Source organism: Oratosquilla oratoria, chromosome 18 (genome assembly GCF_046742065.1).
Source record: "Oratosquilla oratoria isolate Oo_2021 chromosome 18, ASM4674206v1, whole genome shotgun sequence".
Classification (NCBI taxonomy): Eukaryota; Metazoa; Arthropoda; class Malacostraca; order Stomatopoda; family Squillidae; genus Oratosquilla; species Oratosquilla oratoria.
In genome coordinates, this window is record NC_134794.1 from 1,780,001 (window position 1) to 1,800,524 (window position 20,524).

Below are 20,524 nucleotides of genomic sequence, written 5' to 3' on the forward strand. Positions count from 1 at the left end.
ATCCCTGCAAATAAAAGAAAATAAGGGACAAAATTAATGGAAGTGAGATGAGAGATGGTCAACTTGCGTTATGGGGGGAACGTTCAAGTGTTGGGGGAAGAGGGAGAACAGGTTGAGGGAGATTGGTGATGGCGGAGAGGCGGCCAGACAGCTTAACCTCACTGCGACGAAGCCCAGGTTCGATATGGTAAAGAACCTAAAAGGGAACATACGTGGTGAGATCGAATGAAACGAAAACGGAGGAGGCGGAACGAGAGAGGCGCGAACAGAGAACCCTGAGGAACTCCGCCGCTAAGGGAGGTTAGGCTGCCTTGGGTGCAATGAGAGTCGGTGTGTGTGTGTGCAGATGACGGGGTAGTGATGGCTCGCCTCTCCTACCGGAAGGTCTGCAGTTACCTGTTTTGTTACGGAGTCTATTATCCGGACGAACAGTTCCTGCTCTTGTCTGACTCCTGCAAAAAATCGAGAATTTAGTGGTATGAAAGATCGAGAATTTAGTGGTGGGGTCTCCACGGCGGGCAAGGCTACAAGAAGAGAGAGAGAGGAGAGGAGGAGGAGGAGGGAAAGAAACAAAAAGACGAAAAAAGAAAAGGATGAACGCAAGAGGTATGAGAAAGTTATTTCTTGATTATGTACGAAAATCAAGAATAGGAAGTAGATGAAATAAAAGAAAGGGTATGAAAGATCGAGAATTTAGTGGTGGGGTCTCCACGGCGGGCAAGGCTACAAGAAGAGAGAGGAGAGGAGGAGGAGGGAAAGAGACAAAAGAAAAAAAAAAAAAAAATATATATATATATATATATATATATATATATATATATATATATATATATATTTATAAAGAAGAGGTATGAGAAAGTTATTTTTTGATTATGTACAAAAATTAAGAATAGGAGGAAGATGAAATAAAAGAAGGCGTATGAAAAAGATGTTGTGGAAGGAAAGGACAGGAAAGAGAAGTAAAAAAAAAAGGTTTTGATAAAGAGAGAATAGGTGGATGACTTAAGGATGTACAAATATAGAAGAAAGAGGAAGAGAGTAGAGAGGGAAGAGTAGGAAAGAGGGTTGTGCAAATACAAAGAATATAAGAAGTGATAGAAAATGGTATCAAGAGAAGAAAACGAATTATTGATAAGAGAAAAGGAAAGGCGAAGGAGGAAAGGAAGGCGGAGGAGGAAAGTAAGGCGAGAGGGGGAAAGTAAGGCGAGAGGTTAGACTAATGAGAACTGAAAGAAGGAAGGAAGGAGAAAAATGAAGAAAACGTAATATCGGTTAAAAAATGTTCAGGAGAAAACGGGGATAGGGACTGTATTATTTCTTAATCTAATATATAACATTTTCATTATTCCAACAAATTCATGAATATTTTATTCTGAATGTTATTTGTAACTAGCAATTAACGAGAGGCATGCTCTTCGGTAGGTACTCAGTATCATAACGAAATTTAATGCTTCGAAAGAGCAAATACAATGGTTTGTATATGCAAGGTAAAACATCATTGGAAAAGTATATGAATGATATCGTATGCAGCTTGGGTATTTACTAAGTCAGGGACACGAAAAAAAAAGAAAAAAATGAACATCGAGAATGTGGAAATGCGTAGTAAACGATGATGCGAAACATAGTAACAATATATATATATATATATATATATATATATATATATAATATAATATGCGTATATGTATACGTAAATTAACATATGTGTCTTACAAAAAAGGCTTAGATGAAAAAAAAAAGGCTATGGAAATACGAGAATTAACATTTCAAAAGTGTGTCTTACAAAGGGCCGTGATTAAGATGGAAACTATCAAGTCTGGTTTACAAAGGGCATAGGAAGCCAAAAAACCACGCGTGCCAAAGAGGAAAAAGGGGCGAAGAAGGAGGAACACTGAAGACATGCATTAGGAGGCGTGGAAGAGGGAAAAAGAAAAAAGAAAGAAAAAAAAAAGACATGAGTATTATTTTTTCTTCTTCTTCTTTCTGCAAGAAAGGAAGACCGGACAAATGTGTACCTTGCCTCACGAGAGAGGGGAAAAAAAAAAGTGCCTTAGGTCGTGGAAACACAAAAAATAAAAACCTAAAATGATGAGAGAAGGTAAGGACGGGAAACTGTACCTAAGGCATAACACAAAGAAAATAATAATTGTAATGATAATAATAATAATAATAATAATAATAATAATAATATTAGTAATAATGAAAATGTGCCTCAAGATAGGCGTGTGTGTGTGTGTGTGTGTGTTATCACCTCTACTCCCCTTGGCTGAATAAAATAGTCCGACGTTAACCAGAATAAATTTCATAAATCACCTCAGCGTAACGGAGTCATTAGAGCTGGTGGGGGGTGGGGGTGGGGAGTCGGAGGTCATGATAAACCCGTTCTTGGTCAGGTGAATAAAATAGTGTGTCGTTAGCCAGAATAAGGACTGCAGGACAACACACGGATATCTATACATCTCCTGTCTTCTGAATAAAATCGCTTGGCGAAAGCGTCCACCAAGATCATTATCACAAAGCGAGCAAAGTCCGTCACTACATAGGTTCGAACCCAGCTGTCGCCGGCGACTCTATTCACCTCGGGTCATCTCGTGTCAAGGGGAAGGGGGTGGGAGAGGGGGGTGAGGTGATGTGTGGTACTTCGCTATGGTGTCGCCAGGTGATTTCATTCAGCTTAGGTGGTTAAGACCTTGTGAAAGTGTTGAATTTTTGTAAACATGATTTGGGGGAAGAAGATTGCGGAAGCTTGACAAAGGAGGCACCAGACAGTGCCAGTGCCACCAGAGAGGACAGGCACTATTGGAAGAGTTCCACGAAGCATAATCACGTAAATACATAGATCCAATATCACTGAAGCCCTGATATAAACATATTGAACATCATTGAGCATGAGAATAACAAGGCATTAATATAAACACAATGAGCATGAATATACAAATAAACACATTGAACATTAACATAAACACACTGAGCATTATCATTGATCACACTGAGTGCAAACATTGACATAAGCACATGAAGCGCAAATATTGACATAAATACATTGAGGATGAGCATTGACATAAATACATTGAGCATGAGCATTGATATAAAGGCATTGAGCATGAGCATTGATGATACAGGTTATGAGCATTGTCCAAAAACAATCACACAAAAGAACAGAGAGTGTAAAATAAATTGTGATGACAGTGACGCTGTGCTTGGTACTTGGTCCATACAGCATGATTCAGTCAGATCGCCCCCGTGCCTAATGTCCTTTAGGTACTTAAAACTATGAACCCCCGCGCAGGGAACTGTCACCATACGTAAGGGAAACGATGTCAGATATATTTTGATAAAAGAAAAAAATAGATAGGTCAATGAGAGGATACGGAAACAAAGCAGTATTTCAGAACAAATGCGTGGAAACAGAGCTACCAGGGGTGGGGGTGGGGGTGGGGGATTAGGGGGTGGGGGGCATAGGGAACTAGACACATGGAAGGGCATATTAAGTCCGGCTAAAACAATCGAGGAATTCTAGAGGGAGGGGAGAGAGAGAGAGAGAGAATTTGTGTTTAAGACCTTTCCGAAAGGGATTATACATTGTAATACAATAATGAAACTTTATGGGGTTTGTTTACTGATCAGGGGTGAGAGCTTACACCAGGAGTCGACCAGCACCTGCAGACACCGTCAATGTGGCCCTATGCTCGCAAATAGCTGGGGCAAGTGGCAATTACTCGTTGACACGGGGCTAGTTTAGTGGCCGCTAGTGCTAGGGACTTGTAAACTAGCCCTCTACTTGCCTGATTTAGTCAACTTGCCTCCAAAGTACCTTAGTGTGAACAGTTACTTGCCCATAGGTAAGTTAACTTGCAGTAACAAGCACTAGCGGCTACTAAACTAGCCCCCTTGCCAACGAGGTTTTATGAATCAAACCGGAGAGCCAGTTTGTATGTAGTTCCCGCATACTTCAGGGGGGATAGAGCAGCGAATGGAGGGGTGGTACAAGAATTGCGGTGCGGGTTGTCAGATACAGGATATACCCACCATTTTATTCCTAATAACACCGGACGATTTTATTCAGTCGTGTAGTCTTTCTCCGACAGGTAAAGTGTCACATCGATCTCTGTTTTTAGTTCGTCGTTTACTCGGTAGGCGGCGCTGGGTCACATGTCTCATTGAGTCTTGCAGTGTTTCTTAACTGCTCCAAATGAACTGTCATTAGCGTGTCTTATCAAGTCTTTACCGTTGTGGATGATGGAGAGTGATCGCTGCATATGTCAATGGTTAATAACTTTTGTCACAGAATGTACTTATGTGTGTGTTTTTAATGTGTTCTTGTGTTTAGACAAGGTCGTGACCACGCACATATGTTTGGCCATTGGTACAAACAAGACTCTTCGAGCGTAGTTCTTATCATATGCAAAATAGACCATTTGGAAAAAGAAACTAACGAAGCAGAGCGCTTTCGTATATTACATCTTCAGTGAATATATATTGCAATTTGGTAGAAAAGTTTGGTAAATAAACACACACGCACACACGCGTGTGTACTTACACACACACACACACACACACACACACACACACACACACACACACACACACACATTCTCTCTCTCTCTCTCTCTCTCTCTCTCTCAAAAACCCCCATCCTTTGCATGCACACGTAAGTGTATAGGCGTACTTTCTTGCCTTACGTTTAACACTTCCACAATAGAATCAAACTTTCTTTTTTAACATTAATGTCTTCACTGAAACAGTGACGTACCCGCAGTGAAAAACTCGAGTTACGAATGCGAACGTCGGTGGGGGTGTGTGCAAATAACAGAGTCAGTTGGTTTAAAGAACTAAGACTAAGAATCAATAACGCTCCTCCCCCACCCCCAACCCCCTTCTCTCTTACTTACTTTTACTTTATTATTTTGGGCATTAAACAGTATCGTAATAACCACCGTAAATCGTCAACACAAATTGCCGTTGTTTGTCTTTGTCGGTTCCCTGTGTTTGGGTCCATGGATATGTAAACAAATGCATGCGCGCACGCGCTTACACACACACACACACACACACACACACACACACACACACACACACACACACACACACACACACAATTAATATATGTGTGTGTGTGTGCGCGCGCGAGAGCGTGAGGAGAACAAATATTTCATAATCTATTAAAGGGAACGCTTTGAACAGGTTCCTTGTACTCACTCCTCACTTCCATACATTATACACACAGAAAAGAAGGACATAAATTACACGGAGAAAAGTGTAGACAATAAAAGAAGTTGCGAGGAGTGAATGAAAGATGGGGGGTCCTACAAAGTGTCGACAATGGGCCATAGACACAACACGAATCAAACGGGAACGTCGATGGGAACAACGCGGGGACAAGAGGAAACGGTGGCGGAAATGTAAAGAGTTTTAGGGTAAAAGAGGAAGAAAGGGGTAGAGAGAGGCAAAAAGGGAGGGGGGCAGTGGGAGTGGGGAGGGGGAGCCAGATAGAGAAAAGGGGTGCTAAAGAGAGGAGGGAGATCGAGGGGGGATGGCTCTGTGTGTGTGTGTGTGTGTGTGTGTGTGTGTGTGTGTGTGTGTGTGTGTGTGTGTGTGTTTACCTAGTTGTGTTATACGGGAAGGGAGCTATGCTCGTAGGGACCCGTTTTTGTATCTTTCAGCATTAATTTTGTTCTTAAATTCTTGTATAGTATATGCACACACACTGTTGCCTCGTCCAATTTATTCCAGATATCCACCACTCTGTGTGCGTGTGTGTGTGTGTGTGTGTGTGTGAGAGAGAGAGAGAGAGAGAGAGAGAGAGAGAGAGAGTAGGGAAGGGGAAGAAGAGAGGAAGGGGGTGGAGGAGGAGAAGTAGGAGTTAGTCGCTGACGACACACAGAGAAAAATAGGAGAAAATATTGGGGGAGAGGAAGGAACATGGCACAAAGAAGAGGAAACGGGAAAAGAAAAAAAGAGAGAGAGGGGGAGGGAGGGAGGGAGAGAGAAAGGGGAGTGACGGAAGAAAGGAAAGGGGAGGGTAAGTGAAGAGAAATGGTAGATAAATGAAAGAGAAGGCAGTGTAGACAACGAGAGAAGATCCGAGAGACGTAAATGGGGAAAGATTTAGAAAATATAAAATCCACATAAATGTCAAGCCAGGTTCGATGAAAGGGATAGGGAGGGGGGGGAAGGTGTAGAGAGGGATGATAAAGAAGGGGGGAAGAGAAAGAGAGAAAAGGGGGAGAGGGGGGGAAGGGGGGAGGAGCCTGGCTTTGTCTCCTGGCAGGCCCCCCCAATGATAACTGGCGGACCCTGGAGAGTTCCCAGCTATTGTTTCGCTTGGAAAATATCTCCCGCTATTATGCCCAGACCGTGTCGTGGAAATAGCCGGAATTTCTAGATCATTTCTGGATTTTTTTTCTCTCTCTCTCTCTCTCTCTCTCTCTCTCTCTCTCTATCTCTATCTTTTTTTTTTTTTTCTTCTTTTTTTTTCTTTTTTTTTCGAGGGAACACACTATGCCTCACCGTATCCAAAATGATACTTTGTGTTTCTTATATATCCGATTTCTCTTTTCGTTTGAAACCCACTTGAAAAAGAGAGAGAAAAAGAGTAATGGTGTATCCAACGGAGAGTAAGTGAAGGTAGGCGGGCCTCTCTTTCTCTTTTTCTTAATGAGCAAACATGGACTACAACGTACAAATGAGAAAAATAATGTCTTTAACTAACTCTGCTTCCTCTCCCCCGTCTCAAAATTTTGAGTTTCCAACATTCTTCAGTTTTTTTCTCGATTATTTATTTTTTATTTTTCAGCAACTACAGTATATATGTCGTCATTATTAAAAACCAGTTTTCAAAATTTTCATTTTGTTAGATCGCGGTTTTTTTTTTCAACAAATTATATTTACATGTTTGGTTTAAATTTCTCTTAGGTGATTTTGTTTATCTGAAGGAAACTCTCTTGACCTAAGAACATCAGAATGTTGGGAGACCATAGGGCCTACACCAGGCAGTTCCATGTCCCATACCACTTGTCATGCAGAGTCAAAACCAGTCACGATTATCACTTCTGTACGTGCCGTCAGACGATTTTATTCAGAGGAAAAGTCCTTGGTTCTTTTAAGAGAGACTGAGTAACTTCATGGATGGGGATGACAGATGGTAAAGGACGTGGAACTGAATAGTATAGGCCTTATGGTCTCTCAAGTCGCCTCCATTCTTATGTTCACTGCCTATATTTCTCCTCTTCAATTTAATGAAATCGTCTGGCGGCAGAGTACGATTTTTTTCTTTTTTTGTGTGTGGGCGTGGGCGTGGGGGGTATGCGTGCTTGTTGGGCGTGAGCGGTGGGCGTTGTCGTGATGAAGAGAAAGGTTCGTGGTGAAATAGTCTCCCTCGTCTGATTCAAAAGTTCACTCTAAAATTCCCCGTTCAAAGTTTGACTACCCCCCGGGAGGGGGGGGGGATTCCATATGGTGGACATCGCTTTGGATTTTTTTTTTTTTTTTTTTTTTTTTTTTTTACTTCTCATCCATTCTTTCTTCACCTCCTGCTCTCTTCCTAATCTTCTCCCTCCTCCTTCTCCCTACCCCTTCTTTCTTTTTTTCCCTCTCTACTCTTCTTTTTCTCTATCTTTTTTTTTTTTTTTTTTTTTTTTTTTTTTTTTTTTTCTTCTTCTTCTTACGCTCACTTGTTGACTTTTGACGCAAAGCAGCTCGACGGAGATTCTTTGGTCAATGAGGTCTACAGTACTTCCGCACACGACGTCCACTTACGCTCACCGGCACACGAACGAACAAAGAATCGGGTGCAACTCGCCCCCCCCTCCACCTAGTGGCAAAAAGCCGAACTGCATCCACTTTACCCCCCTCCTTACTCAGATTACTGGATCTTTTGGATATCATCACACACACACACACACACACACACACACACACACACACACACACACACACACACACACACACACACACACACACACACACACGTACACACACATACACACACACGTACACACACGAAGGACTGGAAATGGATTTCATTTAACCTTTCCCCAACCGGGACAGGGCGGGGGGGGGGGTAGCATGAAAGTGAGCATAGACTCTGTAGTCAGCATACGAGGACAAGTGCCAAGAAGGGGTATTGAAGTGGTTCAAGTGGTAATATGCTTTACAGAAGCTGAAATTATGCTAGATTGGCAGCATAGATAATGCTGAATCTTTTGTTCCTCGTAATACGTTCTTTCGGTTATACGTTTGTTTATTAGTAAAGTATTATTCTGTGGGGAAGTATGCTAAATTTAGCTTGATTATGCTAAATCAGGTCACCGTTTGGGGTCACCCCAGAGAGGAATAAAAATCTCGTGGCGGCAACGACCGAGGGGAGAGAAAGTACCACCCGGGACGGAAGGGGTCTGACATATAACCGCAGCTAAACCGCAGACCTGTCATAGCGGTTTCGAAGCGGCTTCGGATCTATAGCGGTCACCATCCGCGACCCATCGTGAATATTTCCGGAGGTCCTTTGGCCCACCTGGAGGCCAGGCCTGACCTGGTCCGTCTCTGAATGACCCAGAATGTTACACGGTCAAGACCGAGGCTTCCGAGCTGGCATGTACAGCGTCTCCAATGTGTCTTGTCGAGGAATCCTGAATGTGTCAGTACTGAAACGGCTTCCAGCTTTTGTTAAAAAAAAAGAGAGAGAGAGAGAGAGAGGGAGGGAGGGAAAGAAGAAGAAGCGGAAGAGGAGTAAGAAGAAGAGGAAGAGGAGGAAGAATTAATCAGTCAGCAGTTCGTAGTCCACTACTGAACAAAGTCCTTCCTCAAACACTCCTCGAAGTTGCTTCACCACAACTTCTTCTATTAAAAGATGAAGAAGAAAGAAAAAGAATAGGAAAAAAAGTATTCGATAAATAACAAATTAACCTGACCCCGTGAGCACTCAACGTTGAGATTTTCTCCTGTAGCTGACCTCACACCCGAGGCCTCACGAGGCAGTGAGACCGAGTGAGAACCGTGAGGCTGAGCACAGTGACAGTTCGGGCGAAAGAGGACTCCCGACGGAGAAGACAACGAGACCTCTCCCGGCCGAAGAATGTCTTCGACTTCAAGGGGAGTTGAATTAGAATAGATTAAGTTGACTGGTTGGCGGGGGAGGGGGAGGGGAGGGGAGGTAAGACGCTTGTGGAGGAGGGGGCAGGGGAGACTGTTTCTGGAACAGGAGAAGAGAATCCTAGTGAGGGAGACTGGATCCCGCAGGAGATGAAAGACATCGAAAATTCTTGAAGAAGATCGAAGAGACCGAAATTTCTTGAAGAAGATCGAAATATCTTGAAGGAGATCGAATAGGTCAAAATTTCTTGAAAGAGATCGAAGAGATCGAAATATCTTTAAGGAGATCGAATAGATCGAAATTTCTTGAAGGAGATCGAAGAGACCGAAATTTCTTGAAGATTGAAGAGACCGAAATTTCTTGAAGATTGAAGAGACCGAAATTTGTTGAAGAAGATCGAAGAGATCGAAATTTCTTGAAAGATATCGAAGAGACTGAAATTTCTTGAAGGAGATCGAATAGATCGAAATTTCTTGAAGGAGATCGAAGAGACCGAAATTTCTTGAAGAAGATCGAAGAGACCGAAATTTCTTGAAGAAGATCGAAGAGACCGAAATTTCTTGAAGAAGATCGAAGAGATCGAAATATCTTGAAGGAGATCGAATAGGTCAAAATTTCTTGAAGAAGATTGAAGAAACCGAAATTTCTTGAAGGAGATCGAAGAGACCGAAATTTCTTGAAAGAGATCGAAGAGGCCGAAATTTCTTGAAGGAGATCGAAGAGACTGAAATTTCTTGAAGGAGATCGAAGAGACCGAAATTTCATGAAGAAGATCGAAGAGACCGAAATTTCTTGAAGGAGGTCGAAAAGAACGAAATTCCTTGAAGGAGATCGAAGAGACCGAAATTTCTTCAAGAAGATCGAATAGATCGAAATTTCTTGAAAGAGATCGAAGTCCTGCAAGAGGACAATGGAAGTCTTCGGTTCGAGATCGCATGTGGCGGTGAAGGTGAAGAACGACGCGGAGGAATACTTTGGGAGCGAGGAGAGTGGGACCAAGTGTGAGATGACTTCACCTGTCTTGGTGCAAGAGTGCCACATAGCTGAATAAAATCGTCAGACGGCAACCAGAAGAAAGACAATAGCTTTGCAACAGAAGACTTAAAAAAAAAAATGTCCGATATGGAATGGCCAATGTGATTTGCCATGGTGAGGATGATGTTCAATATATTGATGTGATAAAACAGAGAAAATTGACATAAACGATGAGGAGGAAGAATAAGGTGAGGAGGAGGAGGAGGAGGAGGGAGAAGAGTAGGAAGAAAGGGAAGAGAAGAAAGAGAACAGGGGGTGAAGAAAGTAATAGGGAGGAGAAGAAGAAGAAGAAAGCGGAGATGAAGAAGAAGCGAGGGAAGAGAAGAAAGATCAGGTGAAGAAAGAGGAAGAAGAAGAAAGAGGAGTGGGAGGAGGAAGAGGAGGAGGAGGAGAGAGAGAGAGTGCGATGTCATGTAATGGAGAACTTGATCGAAGCAAGGAAGAGACGGAAGAGGAGAAGAAGAAGAAGGAAGAGAAGGAGGAAGGAAGAAAGGAAGGAAGGAGGGAGAGTGAAGAGGAGGAGGAGTAAGGAGAGCCTATAACACATGTAAACAGACGCAGGAAGGCGGAAGCTCGAACGAGTATTTAGGAAGAAGTTGTGGACGAAGGATTTGGGGGCGGCCCGGAAGTAAAAAGACCTTAAAGAAATGAATGGAGTGGGCCCCCGGTGACGGGGCCCCTCGAGTTTGAATGATTGGGAATGGAGGCAGATGGGACTGTACTTGCAGTAAATGAAGCCCAAGGGGGGAGGGGGGAGAAGGTGGAGGGAAAGAAAATGGAGGGAAGGGAAGAGCTGGAAGACTTTGAAATAAACTAAATTAGAGTGTAGAGATTCGTGTGATCAGTGAGTTGAATGAAGAGAGGGAGGGAGGGTAGATGGAAGGGAGTGGAGAGACCATGATGGATATGTGAAATAAATCCCTTCAGCATTGTGGCCCGTTCTACACACACACACAGACACACACACACACACACACACACACACACACACACACACACACACACACATATATATATATATATACATATATATATATATATATATATATATATATATATTTTTTACAAACTCCAGTAATAATCAGCTGAGGGGGTAACGGACCCCGGCTTAAACGGGGTTCACTTCGATCGAGACCCACGTCTTGCCCTAAGTGTGAATCTCCCCCCACAGCTGAATAAAACGGCCTGGCTCCAATCAAGAGTAAAAACGTCTAAGACGTGTTTTAGGAGTCGCGTTCAATTGCGGCAGTTTGATCAAATGGATATAGAAGGAAGGAAGGAAGAGCGAGAGGCAAGGAAAGGAAAAGCGGGGAAGAAGGAAAAGAAAGGAAAGAGGCAGGGAAGGAAGGGAGAGGGATAGAGAGAGATACAGAGAGAGGGGAGAGAGAGAGCAGAAAGAGGGGGAGAGAGAGATAAAGAAGAGAGAAGAGGGATGAGAGGGAACAAAAGGAAAGAGAGAAGAAAGGGAGTCAAACTGAAGGAGAAAGGTAAAGGAGAGGAAGAACAGAAGGAGAGAGAGAGAGAGGAAAAGGCTGAAGGGGAGAGGGAAAAGGAGAGAGAGAAGGCATAAGGGAGGGAGAGAGTGGATGGAAAAGGTAGAGAGGAAAAGAGCAAAAGGAGAGAGGAAAGAAGAGAAAAAAAAAGAGAGAAAGAGAAACGGGGGGGAAGACACTATATGGAAGCACAGGACGTCGATTTTTTTTTTTGGGGGGGGGGAGGGGATCACGGCGTTGGAGGGGGGGGTCCGTTGTGGGGGGGGGGGTTCGGCAGGACCAGTAATTCACTTTTAGGCCGAGTGGCGTTTTGGAATAAAAAACAACGAAGGAAAAATAAAGGAACGGGGGGGTCGCCATTGTTTGCGCATAGAATCACATAACACGCAACTGGAAGAAAAACAATAGGATGTCCCCCCAATAAGAAGCGACCCATTCACGGCACAGGGGTCTCCTTCCCCCCTTCCCCCCTTTCCCCCCAGCTGAATAAATTCTCTTGGCGTCAACTGGCCCGGAGGTTCTGTACCCTGAGGTTCTCTTCTTACGCGAAAGTGATCGTTTGGGCTTCGATAGACTGATGATGTTTCCGTTAAACCTCGCGAAACTCCCCCTATCAGGAGGCAAGGACGGTGCCTCTTACAGAGGACTTTGTTAGCGTGGAATTGAATGGTCCATGACCTTGGTCCAACTCGCTGGTGGCAAGTTCGAACTGCCGTCACCTCGACCTCCGCCGCATGTGGCGACGCTCTAAACTGCTCGGCCAGCGGGTTTTGATAGAATAGGAACTATAAGGTACGGTCGGGACAGGAGGAGGAAGACGGGAGGAGGAGGAGGAAGGCTGGAGAAGGGAGGAAGAGCAGAAGGAAGAAGAAATAAACGGTCAAATGCGAAACAGCGAAAGTGGAAATAGAGTGAAGATGAAAAGCCAAACGGTTTGTATATGAAATGGAGGAGAAATGGAACCAGGAATGCGAGAGGACCACGGGAGGGGGAGGAGGAGGAAGAGGAAGAGGAGGAGGAAGAGGACGAGGAGGAGGAGGAGGAGGAAATGGCATCGGCGGCAGAAACTTGCTTAATAAATTCATGATATAATGATAACAATCATGATAATGAAATTAATAGTAATAATAATTATGATGATGATATTGATAAAAATAGTGATAATAATTTATAATGATAATATTGATGATAACAGTGATAATGGTAATAATCATAGTAATTATATTGATGATAAAGGTGAATATGACAGAGCCAAAGGACATCGTTGGCGGGGTGCAAGTTTTTCTTAACTGATTAATACCGCATGCCTAACCCCCCCCCCCAAAAAAAAAAAAAAAAAAAAAAAAAGGCGAGGTTGAAAAGTGGAATTTCGAATAGTAGCTCCTTAGAATTTGTTTGACGTATGGGGGTGGGGGGGTATGTATGTCAATTCGTCAACTCCCCCAGGTGATAGAAATCGTCTGCCGACAGCTTGATCACTCCTTTGCGACAGAGAGTTGACCGAATTTCGGGAGAAAAGGAGACAAGGAAGGGGACTAGGCATTATTATTATTATTATTATTATTATTATTATTATTGCTGTAATTATTATTATTATATGGCATTGATGTAATTATTGTTATACGATTGGTATTATAATTACTATTTAATTTATTTACTTAAGTTTGTTGCTCTTATTATTGTTCATCTAGTTTTGTTTGTTTAGTGAACTTGTTTTATTTAATTTTGTTTAAACACACACACATACATACATGTATGTGTGTGCGTTTGTAATTCTTTTTCAGTATTATTTTTATATCGACATCCTGTTTGTGGCAGGGAAAGGCGCGTAGGCTTTATGATGGCCGTAGGAGAATCTGTCGTTAAAGAAGAAACGACAACGAAGAGAAAACGCCAAGCTAAACAACAATTGATCAAATTATGAAGAAACGCTAAGGAAAAGAAAATACAATGAAAAGAGAAAAAAGAGAAGAGAAGAAGAGAGAAAAAGAGGAAAAGGGTAAAAAAAAGAAAAATTATGAAGAAACGTTGAGGAAAAGAAAAGACAATGAAAAGAGAAAAAAGAGAGAAGAGAAGAAGAGAGAAAAAGAGGAAAAGGGTAAAAAAAATAATAAAAATTATGAAACAAGTAAATAAATAGGAAAGTCTTTGCCATGGTGACTATCTTGAAATATTTTCTTTTGGTCAATCCTTTGGTGGTTTTATTCATTCATTAGGATGGGAGGGAGTGGGGGGGGGAGGAGCAGAATAGGGACGAAATGGGAAGAGGTCCCATAGCTTTCGACCCCCATAGGACCAATTTGAATAAGAATCGTCAAACTCTAGCCAGAATAAAATGATCAGTTCGTGTCCAAAGTCTCAGGTTCGTCGGATCGAGAGAGAAGAAGAAGATGGAGAGAAATAGGAGAAGGAGATAACTGAAGGGAGAGGAGGAGGAGGAGGAAGAAGAGGAGGAGGAGAAGCGAAGCCAAGCGAGAGAAGACAAGGAGAACAAAGCGAAGAGAACTAAGATGAATTGAGAGATGGACGAAGAGGAGAGAAACGAAGAAGAATGAAATAAAAAGGAAGAAAAAAAAAGGAGAATTGGATGTTGGTTAAAGGGATTTAGGAAGATAAATAAACGAGGGAAGTGTAATAAAACGAAGAAGTAGAGACGAGAGATAAGGAGGGAGGACGGCGAAGAATGGTAAAATGAAGTAAAAATAATGGAAGAAGAGGAGGAAGAGGAGAGGAGGAGGAGGGTTACATTAGACGCAACGCCATATAAATGAAAGAACAAATGGAAAGAGAGAGAGAGAGAGAGGGAAAGGAACAAAGAAGAGAGAGGTTGAAAGAAAACAAAAGGGTACAGAGAAATGCAGAAGAACGACAGCAGGAGAATTAGAACAAAGGGAAGATAAGAGGAGATGAGGGAGGAGGAGGAGGAGGAGAAGAAGAAGCAGGAGGAGGAGGAGGAAGAGGTTGGATGGAATGGGTGTGGTTCACAGGCGCTTCTATCCACGTGGTCAATTCCACATCACTGAAGTGGATCAAGAAATGTGGAGAAAAAAACAAAAACAGAAAAAGGAGGAGGAAGTGGAGGTGGTGGTGGAAGAGTGGGAGGAGGAGGTGATGGTGGAGGTGCTGGTGGAAGAGTAGTAGGAGGAGGAAGTGGTGGTGGAGATGGAAGAGTAGGAAATGGTGGAGGAGGTTGTGATAATGTTAGAAGACAAGGTAGACTGGTGTCGGCGAGGGTTGTTGTTGTGATGACAGAGGAGGAGGAGGAGGAGGAGGAGGAAGAAGAAGGTATTGTCCTGGATGAACTAAAGAAGGACGGAATAAGAAGAAAAAGGAGGTGGAGGAGGAGGAGGAAGAAGAGCTAAAGAAGAAGAAGGAGAACGAGAAGAAGACGAAAACGAAGAAGAAGAAAGAGAAGAGAAGAGGGATCTGAACAAGAAGAGGAGGAAGAAGAAGAAGAAGCACCGAGAGAAAGTCTAAGTAAAAGACAAGAGACAAAGACGTGGGGGTGGGGGGAGGCTGGGGGGCTTCGGGGGGAGGGGGGTTAATCAGGGAGGCAAAAGAACGTAATGTAGGCAGTGGACGAGCGATAAGAAGGAAGGAAGGAATGAAAGAAGGAAGGAAGGGAAGAGACAGAAGGATGGATGGATGGATGGATGGATGGAGGGTAGAAACAATGACGAAAGGAAGGAGGGAGGGAGGGAAGGAAGGATAGATGGGGGTAGAAAGAAAGTAGAAAGGAAGAAGTGATAGGAAGGAAGGAAAGAAGGGCATAACAAAGGAAGAAAAAATAAAAAAAAAGGTAGAAAGGGTAGAAGGAAGGAAAATATAGGGAAGAAGGAAGAAGAAGAAGAAGAAAACTATTTAATAAAAGGAACGAGTCGGTAGAATGAAGGAAGGATGGGAGGAGGGACATAAGAAAGGAAGAAAAAATGTTGGAAATGTAGAAGGATAGAAGAAAGGAAAATATAAGGAAGAATGAAAAAACTATTTAATCAAAGGAACGAGGAGGAAGGCGAGAAGGAAGAAAGGGGAAAAGAAGGAAGGATGAGAGGAAGAAAAGGAAGGAACGAGGGTTGGAAGGAAGGAAATAAGGAAGACGGGGCACTGAGAGAAAGAAAGAAAGAAAGAAAGAAAGAGAGAGAGAAAGAGACCGATAAAGTCGGGGCTCAGCGCAATAAAAGATTAAACGCCGACGGACCAATGAGAGGAGGAAATCGCGCATCAGGAGGATTGGAAAGGAAAACGAGAGAGAGAGAGAGAGAGAGAGAGAGAGAGAGAGAGAGAGAGAGAGAGAGAGAGAGAGAGAGAGAGAGAGAAAGAGAGAAGGGGTAGGAGGGATAGGGGTAAGAGAGGACACACATACACACACGCGCGCGCACACACACACACACACACACACACACACACACACACACACACACACACACACACACACACACACACAGAGAGAGAAGGGATAGGTGTAAGACACACACACACACACAGGAGAGAGAGAGGGGAGATACAGAGAAAGAGAGAGGGGGGAGATACAGAGAGAGAGGAAAGGAGGGTAAAAAACTAAGAGGTAGGTAGGGGAATATTGAGAAAGGGAAGTAAAGGAAGAAAGAGAGAAGAGTAGATAAAGAGAAATAGAGAGAGACAGAAAGAGTGACGGTGAGAAAGAGAGAGAGAGACAGGAACGGAGAAAGAAAAGGAGAGATAAAGACTAACCATGGAAGTGTGTGTAAGAGAGAGAGAGAGAGAGAGAGAGAGAGAGAGAGGAGGGAAGGGAGACGAGAGAGGAGTAGATAGTGATGGGAGAGTAAGAAGAAGATGAGGAGGTGGAGATAGAGTTGGAATGGTGGAAGGAGGGATCAAGTGGAGGGCAGGGAAGTTGAATAAAGTGTTGAAGTCGATCGCACTGATGGAAATTGACTCATTGATCAGAGGAGGGGCGGGGGGGGTGGGGGGGCGTAGTTGAATGAGTAGAGATGGAACGAAGGAGAGTGAGTAGAGGAAAGTGGCCAAAAGTCAGAAGAGGAAGAGAAATGTGATAAAACGAGGGAAGAGGCGAAGGGGGAAAGAGAGTGGGAAGATTTGACCCGTTTCGATACCGAGTTTTGGCGCCACGGAGATGAATTAAATCGCCTGGCGACAGGTCAGACAGAAGAAAGGAACAGTGCCACGCGGCAGGGAAGGGGGTCATCGAGGGGCTAGGGGGCGCCCTGCATCTGAATAAAATCGTATGGCGGTAGGAGGAATAAAGATTAAGTATCACTAGGTATGGAAGGAGGGACTATATAAAACGTGATAGTGAGGAGCTTACGCCAGGAGACGCTGAGTAGCAGCGGGCGAAACCACCACCTTTGCCTTATGTATATGAGCTTTAGGGACTGTTGGGGCTGGTCATTGACGATCACTGTTGGAATGGGAGAGGTGTGCGGGATTCGAACCTTCAAATAAGCGAATGCGAGACCAGCACGCTTCCCATGACGCCACCAGCGCACGGAGTAAAATGGAATGAATAGAGGAAGAGAAGTAAATGAAGCAGAAAGATAAACGAGAGGAAGAAGTAAAGAAAAGGGAAGAAGAACAAGAAGAAGGAAACGTTAGCGAAAGAAAAGGAAAAGGAAAGAGAGGAAGGAAAGGAATAAGCAAAGAGAAGATAGAAATGAGGAAGAGAAGAAAGGGAGGAAAGAAATATAGAAATGAAAAGAAATGAAAAAGAATGAGATATGAAGAATGAAAAGAGGCAAGATGCGAATGAAAAAATGAAAAATGTCGGGAAAAATGCAATGAAAAGAAGAAAGGGGTCAAAGAAAGAAACAAATGATGAAGGAAAAAAGAGAGAGAGAGAGGACGATGAGAAGCAGAACCAACATTCTGGCAACCTGAGGCTTTTCTTAAAACGAAGAAAATAGTTTGGCGTCAGCCAGAACAAAATGTCTATAAAACGATACAAGGGTATTCAGAGATTAATGGAGATGATATTTTCTAACCTTGCAGTGCCAAAGCGTTCCCTGTAAACATGAAAGTCCTACTCAGTTAATGAAATTGCCTGGTTATAGCCAGAATATATATATATATATATATATATATATACACACATCCTCTCCTAGGTTATAAGATCGCACCACGTTCAGGCTCTTTTGTACGCTCAGTGGTGTAATCGTTAGTGCGGTGGGGTAGCAATCTGATGGTCCCCAGGTCGAGTCTCGCGACGGCCGGGTTGTTTACTTGAAAAAGTTCACCATTACGAAGGACTTGTTCCATGATATACGTATGTATATACGTGTGTGTTTAATATATATATATATATATATATATATATATATATATATATGTGTGTGTGTATGTGTGTGTGTGTGTGTTTTATCGTGGTAGAGGTCCAATAAGTTTTGACCGTTAGGGACATAGATGGTACCCCACGAGTGTAGGCCTCCCTCTGGCGATGCACCACGTGCGTCAGCCCTGCACTGACGGTGACAGCAGTCAACCGCCTCACATCACCTTACCCGCATCCTTATTGGCTGATGTCTGCGAAATCACCAAAGGCAGAAGGCTTCTAGGATTATAATTTTTTTTTTCATTATTATTATTTCTATTTTTGTTTTATTACTATTATTTTATTTTATTATTATTGGTATTTATTATTATTATTATTATTATTATTATTATTATTATTATTATTATTATGTTACTACCATGTTCTTTGAGGATGTTGTCCGAGCGAGTTAGAGCGTCGCTACTTGCGGCGGAGGTCGAGGTGACTACAGTTCGAACCCTGCCACCAGCGAGGTGGACCAAGGGCATGGTTCATTAGAATTCCACTCTACAAAGTCCTCTGTAAGGGGTACCGTCCTAGCCTACTGACAGTGGAGAGTGGCGACGTTAAACCGGAGGTATTCTCTGGGTCCTGTGTCGATCGGTAAGCCATACTTTAGTCACCGATGGTGTTAGGCTACCCTTTGGTGGGGATGCCCTTGTAAGAGGAAAAAAGTCTTTGGTATATGTATATATGTGCTAATAAGAACACGGGTACGTGTGTTCACTTATGCAAAGTAGACCACTTGGAAAAAGAAACTAACGAAGCAGAGCGCTTTCCTATATTACATCTTCAGTGCAGAAAGTACCACTGAAGATGTAATATACGAAAGCGCTCTGCTTCGTTAGTTTCTTTTTCCAAAGTGGTCTGCTTTGCAAGTATGTGATAATAATAATAATGATAATAATAATAATAATAATAATTTACGGTTTATTGGGTATAGCAGCATTTCTGCTGAAAATATAAAATATAATATGTATGTATGTAGGTATATGTTTGTTTACATTCGTGTAGGGCGTACAGAGAGGCAGCCACAGGGGACTTTACAGCAAATATGCACAGATGAAAGAACTATACAAAACATCGTAGACTTTGCAAGAGTCCGGTTAATCGGATATGACTGAAAAATCCCGATCTAATCGGACGTGCAAGTGAAGTCCGGATAATCGAAGGGGTGCTTTTAAGTGATACTAATGACCTGAGATACCCGGACACTGTCTAGAGCACTAGATTATTACCCGGGACGGGTTTTAGAAGTTACCCGCATAACCGGAGGTATCCGAGCCCGGTTCGGATGATCCGGGGAACGTGAAAGACTGTCCGAATGCTCGGAATTACTCGAACTGTCCTGAGCTTGGGGTAGGGGGGGGGGCGGAGAAACTGTCCGGGTTATTACCGGACCGTCCGAATTGTAGGTCGGATTTGTCCGAATTAACGGACGTAATCCGAACGTAGTCCGGATAATGGAGGGTCTTGGAAACTCCGGGTTATTGAAGGAACTTTGTCTGGGGGAGGGAGAGTCAGGAACTGGTACTGGAACGAGATGCCGAACGAACGAGTGGCTTGAGAGAGAACGAGATCTCACGAGCTGATAGAACGAAACGAGTTAGGGACGAGTGATGGAACGAATTGATGGAGGAAAGAACGAGCAAGTTAAGGGAACGAGACCAACGAGTTGGAGGAACGTTTGATTGAACGAGTTGACGGAACGAAGCGAATCGGAGGAATGTGTGATTGAACGAGTGATGGAACGAAGCGAATGGGAGGAACGAGCCCAACGAGTTGAAGGAACGTGTGATTGAACGAGTTAACGGAACGAAGCGAATCGGAGGAACGAGCGAGTGAGCGAGTCAAGGCAACGAGACCAACGAGTTGAAGGAACGTGTGATTGAACGAGTTGACGGAACGAAGCGAATTGGAGGAACGAGCGAGCGAGCGAGTTGAGAGAACTCTTTCAAGGACGGAACGAGTTGAACGAGCGAAGCGATAAGGAGCGTGAGCAGAGCGAAACCGGCCCTCACGTTCCAGCCGTCTTTCACAGCCCGAAGAAGATAAAGTGAAAGACGAACAAGAGATAAAGTAGGGGGCTGGGGGGGGCTTAGGGGGCTTGAGGGGGGGGGCGTTGGGTGTGAGGGAAAGGGTGGGGGAGAGGGGGCGTTGGTGTGAGGGAAAGGGAGGGGGCTGGGGCTGGGGGCCGTTGGGTGTGAGGGGAAAGGGTGGGGAAGAGGGGTGGGGGCGTTGGGTGGGTGGGAGAGAGGGGGTGGAAGCGTTGGGTGGGAGAGAGGGGGTGGGGGCTTGGGTGGGAGAGAGGGGGCATGGGGCGTTGGGTGGGAGAGAGAAAGGGTAGGGGCGTTGGGTGGGAGAGAGAGGGTGGGGGGAGTTGGAGTGGGAGGAAGAGGGGGTGGGGGGCGATGGGTGTGAAGAAAAGGGTGGGGGAGGAGGGGAGGGGCGTTGGCGTTGGGTGTGAGGGGGAAAGAGTGGGAGAGAGGTGGGGGGCGTTGGGTGGGAGGGAAAGGGTGGGAGAGAGGGGGTGGGGGGCGTTGGGTGTGAGGGAAAGGGTGGGGGAGAGGGGGTGGGTAAGCGCAAACTGGGTGAGGG

The 20,524-nt window shown here is 43.9% G+C and overlaps 1 protein-coding gene across 8 annotated transcripts in view; it reads right to left on the reverse strand.

Moving 5' to 3' along the window:
- Positions 1–20,524, reverse strand: part of kn (EBF transcription factor knot) — a 413,486-nt gene that overhangs the window by 323,249 nt on the left and 69,713 nt on the right. For 5 of the 8 annotated variants that reach the window (XM_076201327.1, XM_076201331.1, XM_076201325.1 and 2 more), the window contains exon 4: positions 1–4. This exon is cut by the window's left edge and continues 52 nt beyond it. In XM_076201327.1, the coding sequence (XP_076057442.1) occupies positions 1–4 (4 nt within the window). Of the gene's footprint in view, positions 5–396; positions 453–20,524 lie in introns of all 8 variants that reach the window. The other 3 variants (XM_076201328.1, XM_076201326.1, XM_076201330.1) reach the window with 1 other exon arrangement.